This window comes from Coregonus lavaretus (assembly GCF_964263955.1).
Source record: "Coregonus lavaretus genome assembly, contig: HAP1_SCAFFOLD_655, whole genome shotgun sequence".
Taxonomy (NCBI): domain Eukaryota; kingdom Metazoa; phylum Chordata; class Actinopteri; order Salmoniformes; family Salmonidae; genus Coregonus; species Coregonus lavaretus.
The window spans coordinates 246,416-253,416 of record NW_028162639.1 but is presented as its reverse complement, the minus strand read 5'-3'; the positions used below and the strand labels follow the sequence as shown (position 1 = coordinate 253,416).

The 7,001-nt window shown below is 42.7% G+C and overlaps 1 protein-coding gene across 1 annotated transcript in view; it reads left to right on the top strand.

Moving 5' to 3' along the window:
* Positions 1-1,325: 1,325 nt before the first annotated feature.
* LOC311119078 (membrane-associated progesterone receptor component 2-like) overlaps positions 1,326-7,001 on the top strand; it is a 33,236-nt gene continuing 27,560 nt past the window's right edge. The window contains exon 1 of the mRNA XM_084193827.1: positions 1,326-1,689. Coding sequence (XP_084049953.1) covers positions 1,347-1,689 — 343 coding nt within the window. The 5' untranslated portion in view covers positions 1,326-1,346. The remainder of the gene's footprint in view (positions 1,690-7,001) is intronic.

The following is a 7,001-nucleotide window of genomic DNA, read 5'->3' as shown; positions in this document are numbered from 1 at the left end:
ATCTCTCCATGTAATACGAGAAGTTGACGTCAACAACCCTCATCAAATATTCAAAAATAGATTACAATAATGAGATGTATCCACCAATCCAAAGAAAGGATAAGCGGGAGCTAGAAAGCCCGCCATGCCGCTTTGTGGACAATGACTCCCATTGTTAGGGCGGAGAGACGTCTATCTTGTCAGTATATCCATAATCTTTGGTTGTACTTGTAGTGTCTGAGGGATTATGACTTTGCTAATGTTTTCAAAGTGGAACCTGAGAGGATGTTTATTCAGTTTTAGGGGGAGCAGTTTTAGAGGGACACCCCATAGAACAGAGGAAGTCTGTTGTGTGGAGACAGGTGATTGGTCAGTATGGGAAACCACCCATATCCTGGTAAAGATGATAAATACTTGGTTTGAGACAAAGAAGATCAGAACAGACATATTATTTTGGGACACTGTTCTCCAGATGCTGCAGACGTCTGTAAACTTATGCTGAAATCTTGTGATATAAATAAAACGTATAATCAAAGTACAGTATAAGCGGACTCCTTGGTTTCACAGCATAATTAGCAACGTTTACTCAACACAACATACTCTACAGATGTTGTAGAGCATGAACCTGCAGGAGCGAGTCAACTGCTTTGAAGTTTGCAGAAAACGTCACGGTGTTGTCCAGGGTCACGCCAAGGTTCTTTGCACTCTGGGAGGGCGACACTGTGGAGTTGTCAACCGTGATGGAGAGGTCTTTGAGCGGGCAGGCCTTCCCCAGGAGGAAGAGCAGCTCCATCTTGTCGTGGTTGAGCTTGAGGTGGTGGGCCGACATCCAAGCTGAGATATTTGCCAGGCACCCAGAGATGCTTGTCACCACCTGGGTGTCAGACAGGGGAAGGAGAAAAATTGTGTCATCCGCATAACAATGATAGGAGAGACCATGTATCCAATAGTACCAGATTTGAAATAATCCCATGTTTTAGTGGATGTATTAAAGTAATGGGTTTGTGCTACATAGATTGACCCATATTATTAGGTTAATTGACCAGGAATTCTTGTTCTTGAGTGAGAAAGATTCTCAGCATATGCACAGTATCAAAGGCCATGGGCACAAACTGGGCTATTGTTGTTATTATTTCACAATAACTTAATCCTTACTCTAAATGGCTATTCCGTTAAGAAACTGCTCATTGCTTTCCCCGTGCAACTAATCTCTGGCCTAGAAACACACAACTTGTCGCTATCATTTCAACAAACAGCCATTGTTGTCTTGCTGCTGTTATAGTGCTGCTCCGCCGTGAGCGCCGGCCAATCATATTAGAGGAGAAGGCCGAGGTGGGCGGGTGTTTGTGGGTAGCGCTATCGACAGTATGGCGGACGATGGCGACAGGTCGAGTGGAGCAGTTGACGCTAGTGGCGGTCAGAGAACTTCAGAGGAGTCTGACGGGTTCAGTCTGGGCGGGATGTTGTTAAATTTAAGTATTTTAGTTTTAGTGGTTGCGATCTGCTATGTTATTTATCGGCGATGGGGTAAACGAATTGGTGCTGACGCGGCCCAGGCAAGCGAGGCCTCGTCTCTTCCAAAGATGCGAAGACGTGATTTCACTTTGGAGCAACTGAGGGAATACGATGGACTTCAAAACCCCCGGATCATGATGGCAGTTAATATGAAAGTATTCGATGTTACCACCGGCAAAAAGTTTTATGGTCGAGGTAGGAATCTGTGAATGGAATAGAGCACACTAGTTAGTTAGCTAGGTACTGTATTTAGCTACTGTGTCTGGTGCCAGTCTAGACCAACACAAATGATAGCATCGGTTATTTGGGCGCAATAACTAACTACTACTAGATAGCTAGCTAACTCAGTTACAGCACGTTTGTAGCTAGCTACCCAAGCAATTATTTTAGTGATTTAATTTTACACGTTAGTTAATCTGGCACTTTGCATTGTTTGCATTTACATGGCTTGTTAGCCAGCTAGCTAGTTTGTCTGTGCAAGCAGTGTCTTCTAGTTTGTAGCAGTACGTTAACGTTATACACGCTTGTATGTTTACTAGGTGGTTAGCTAGCTAACTAGCTAGGTAGGTAGCTAAGGTTAACTGGCTATCTACGCTACCTGTTATGTAGCTACATCTATGCTAGATTGTTAGCTAGACAGACTGATCAGCGTTAGCTGAAGCGGGGACTAAGAAAACTAACGTTAGTTAGCTAACTAGTTATCCCCAAAGGCGTGTCAAAAACCAAGCCCCTGTGCTAGCTAGTACTAAATCATGTCAGTTTTTAAAGCCAGGCATATTTGCTAGGTAGCAAACAACTTTGCCAGTTGGCTAAATTATCCTGCTGACATATATCATACATTAGCTAGCTAGCGTTAACTGTTTTGAGATCATATCAAGTTACGTAGCTAGTTAACTAACGTTTAAGGTTGACCAACCAGCCATATTCTGAGGATGAATGCTATGGGCTAGGCCTAGCTAATCAGCTGGAGAAATTGGCTAGCTAACGTTAGCAAGGTAGGTCGCTTTAAATTGGCTGGCGGACCCACCCATCAACCTCAGTTATGTAATCATGATCATAAATACACTTACAGCATTCGTCCAGCTAGTTAGTGTCGTAGGAGTGGAAAGTTAACCAAAAATGTATCTAACAACATTATCTGGTTATTTTGAGTTGGCTATCTAGCCTTGCCATGTGCGAGAAAACCAAGATAGCTCTGTAGATTGGAAGAACAGGGCCAGCTGGCATGCAGTGTCTCTTCTAAGCAGAAGCCTGATTTCATTGAGTTCTGGTTGTTTAAAGTTTAAGGCACATCCCTTTACGGGATCCCGTGTGGCTCAGTTGGTAGAGAATGGCGCTTGCAACGCCAGGGTTGTGGGTTCGATTCCCACGGGGGACCAGTACTGGGAAAAAGTACAAAAATGTATCTACTCACTACAGTAAGTCTGCTAAATGACTAAAATGTAAAAATGAAACATTTGAAACAATGTTTCCCCTCTATTGAACAATAACCTAAATATGGAACCTTCATGCCTGTAGCTCTGGGTCCTCACATGGAGATCAGAAATGATGATTCTGTCTGAGGATATGACAAGTGCTGTATCTGGACTGTGATAGTCTTGCTAACACCAGCCTCTCTATGTCCTTGACTTGTGAAGGAACGATAATGGACCATACGCTGGTTGGGTATCCCCGTTTCGAATTGAATGAATCATGATCTATTGTTTGCCGCTAACATCATGAATAGGGCGCATAAATCATCACGCACATTTTCTACACTAAAACAAGGGACATATTAGACAACTGCAACCTGTTAAACATTATGATCTTGTGGCTAGCAAGTAGCAACTAACGTTAGCTAGCATTGTTCAGCCCATAGAAAGCCAGCCTGCTAATAAACTTTAGCTTGTTTGCTATCAACTCGAAATCTGATAGCTAGTCAAATGTATGTTTTAGTTATAAATTAACTAGTTGGCTAATTATAGGCTGAACATTTCCTTACTCCACTGAAGTTATTAATGTTCCTTCTTGGATGTCCTCTGTATACAGAGTAGGTCCATGATGTGAATCACCCATGCATTCTAGCTAGCTACTTCTGTACTACCCATGATGTGAATCACCCATGCATTCTAGCTAGCTACTACTGTACTACCCATTATGTGAATCACCCATGCATTCTAGCTAGCTACTTCTGTACTACCCATGATGTGAATCACCCATGCATTCTAGCTAGCTACTTCTGTACTACCCATGATGTGAATCACCCATGCATTCTAGCTAGCTACTTCTGTACTACCCATGATGTGAATCACCCATGCATTCAAGCTAGCTACTTCTGTACTACCCATGATGTGAATCACCCATGCATTCTAGCTAGCTACTTCTGTACTACCCATGATGTGAATCACCCATGCATTCTAGCTAGCTACTTCTGTACTACCCATGATGTGAATCACCCATGCATTCTAGCTAGCTACTTCTGTACTACCCATGATGTGAATCACCCATGCATTCTAGCTAGCTACTTCTGTACTACCCATGATGTGAATCACCCATGCATTCAAGCTAGCTACTTCTGTACTACCCATGATGTGAATCACCCATGCATTCTAGCTAGCTACTTCTGTACTACCCATGATGTGAATCACCCATGCATTCTAGCTAGCTACTTCTGTACTACCCATGATGTGAATCACCCATGCATTCAAGCTAGCTACTACTGTACTACCCATGATGTGAATCACCCATGCATTCTAGCTAGCTACTTCTGTACTACCCATGATGTGAATCACCCATGCATTCTAGCTAGCTACTTCTGTACTACCCATGATGTGAATCACCCATGCATTCTAGCTAGCTACTACCGTACTACCCATGATGTGAATCACCCATGCATTCTAGCTAGCTACTTCTGTACTACCCATGTTCCCATTTCTACTCATGTTTCCTCCCTGCCCCCCAATGCATGAACATGAAATACCCTAAACATGAATTGGTCAGTATGACCCAAAAATACCCATTGATTTTGTTAGTCAGTCTCACAGATATATTGAAAACTGCAAACATTTCTCTCCACACTATGGCAAAATGTGTAGAATTGCAGGAAATTAGTTATAAAATGGCTAAATCTTTTCTCTGCCCCATGGCAAAATGTGTAAAATTGCACGAATTTCACTCTAAAATGTAAAAACTGTCTCTCTGCTGTCAAGAGGGGGGCCACTAAAATGTTTTACTCACAATGGGGGGGAAGGTATGGATGTGGTTACGCAGATCCACGAGCAACTGTGGCCCCTCCATGATGAGTTCAGATTTTTTGTGGCCCCTCCATGATGAGTTCTGATTTTTTGTGGCCCATCCCTGATGTACTGTAGATTGTAGATGCCTTTCATCCCCCTCTACCCTGGTGCAGTGGAACAATTCTTGTTCAGCGTCATAATAACATATTCTGGATAGTTCAAGGAGATGTAGATGTCTATGGGACAGTTTTCCAACCATAACATAGTAAAACACTCAATGGGCTATGAGTCTTTTCAACTTGAGACCCTAGCACGGTTATATGGTGCCGGACAATGTGACTGGGAAGATTTTAATGTACCGGACCCATATGCATTAGTTGCATAACCCCTTAGGGCGTCCACCCATGGTGCTCAGAATGACAGAAATCACATTTTAGATTATGATAATTTATCTTAACAGAAAATGTAACTCCTGTAATGAAGCGCTTCGTAATGAATGCGATTTGAGGCAAAACTCCATTCTAAACAGCGCACCTGATCAGAGCGGTTCTGTATGTGACAGAGATGAAAATCTCTGTTACAAATGTAGATTCCCCCTCTTTCTAAAGATGCAACAACTAGGATGGGTTGCTAATATGACTAGGAATGTGCTTTTGGCTTCTGGACAACGAAAGAAAGTTGATATGAAAACCATTAGAACAGAAGAGAAATGGCATATGAGGAAGTCTTTCATAGGCTGTGTGTCCAATAGGCTAGGGAAATTGAAATAGATTTGCCAAAATTATATAATTACTCCTGTCTATACTGAAATAAATAAAATCATTCAAAATGCTTCGCCAGAAAGCATGATTTAGCCACAGAGGAATCGAGGATCATTAGCGTACAAAAAACTGAAAATAGCTGTGGATTACACAGTAAATATCCCTGTATATAGCTACTGACCCTGGAACTGTCCCCATTACACAGTAAATATCCCTGTATATAGCTACTGACCCTGGAACTGTCCCCATTACACAGTAAATATCCCTGTATATAGCTACTGACCCTGGAACTGTCCCCATTACACAGTAAATATCCCTGTATATAGCTACTGACCCTGGAACTGTCCCCGTTACATACAGTAAATATCCCTGTATATAGCTACTGACCCTGGAACTGTCCCCATTACATACAGTAAATATCCCTGTATATAGCTACTGACCCTGGAACTGTCCCTGTACATACAGTGGGGGAAAAAAGTATTTAGTCAGCCACCAATTGTGCAAGTTCTCCCACTTAAAACGATGAGAGAGGCCTGTAATTTTCATCATAGGTACACGTCAACTATGACAGACAAAATGAGAGAAAAAAAACAGGAAATCACATTGTAGGATTTTTAATTAATTTATTTGCAAATTATGGTGGAAAATAAGTATTTGGTCAATAACAAAACTTTCTCAATACTTTATTATATACCCTTTGTGGGCAATTGCACAGGTCAAACGTTTTCTGTAAGTCTTCACAAGGTTTTCACACACTGTTGCTGGTATTTTGGCCCATTCCTCCATGCAGATCTCCTCTAGAGCAGTGATGTTTTGGGGCTGTCGCTGGGCAACACAGACTTTCAACTCCCTCCAAAGATTTTCTATGGGGTTGAGATCTGGAGACTGGCTAGGCCACTCCAGGACCTTGAAATGCTTCTTACGAAGCCACTCCTTCGTTGCCCGGGCAGTGTGTTTGGGATCATTGTCATGCTGAAAGACCCAGCCATGTTTCATCTTCAATGCCCTTGCTGATGGAAGGAGGTTTTCACTCAAAATCTCACGATACATGGCCCCATTCATTCTTTCCTTTACACTGATCAGTCGTCCTGGTCCCTTTGCAGAAAAACAGCCCCAAAGCATGATGTTTCCACCCCCATGCTTCACAGTAGGTATGGTGTTCTTTGGATGCAACTCAGCATTCTTTGTCCTCCAAACACGACGAGTTGAGTTTTTACCAAAAAGTTCTATTTTGGTTTCATCTGACCATATGACATTCTCCCAATCCTCTTCTGGATCATCCAAATGCACTCTAGCAAACTTCAGACGGGCCTGGACATGTACTGGCTTAAGCAGGGGGACACGTCTCGCACTGCAGGATTTGAGTCCCTGGCGGCGTAGTGTGTTACTGATGGTAGGCTTTGTTACTTTGGTCCCAGCTCTCTGCAGATCATTCACTAGGTCCCCCCGTGTGGTTCTGGGATTTTTGCTCACCGTTCTTGTGATCATTTTGACCCCACAGGGTGAGATCTTGCATGGAGCCCCAGATCGA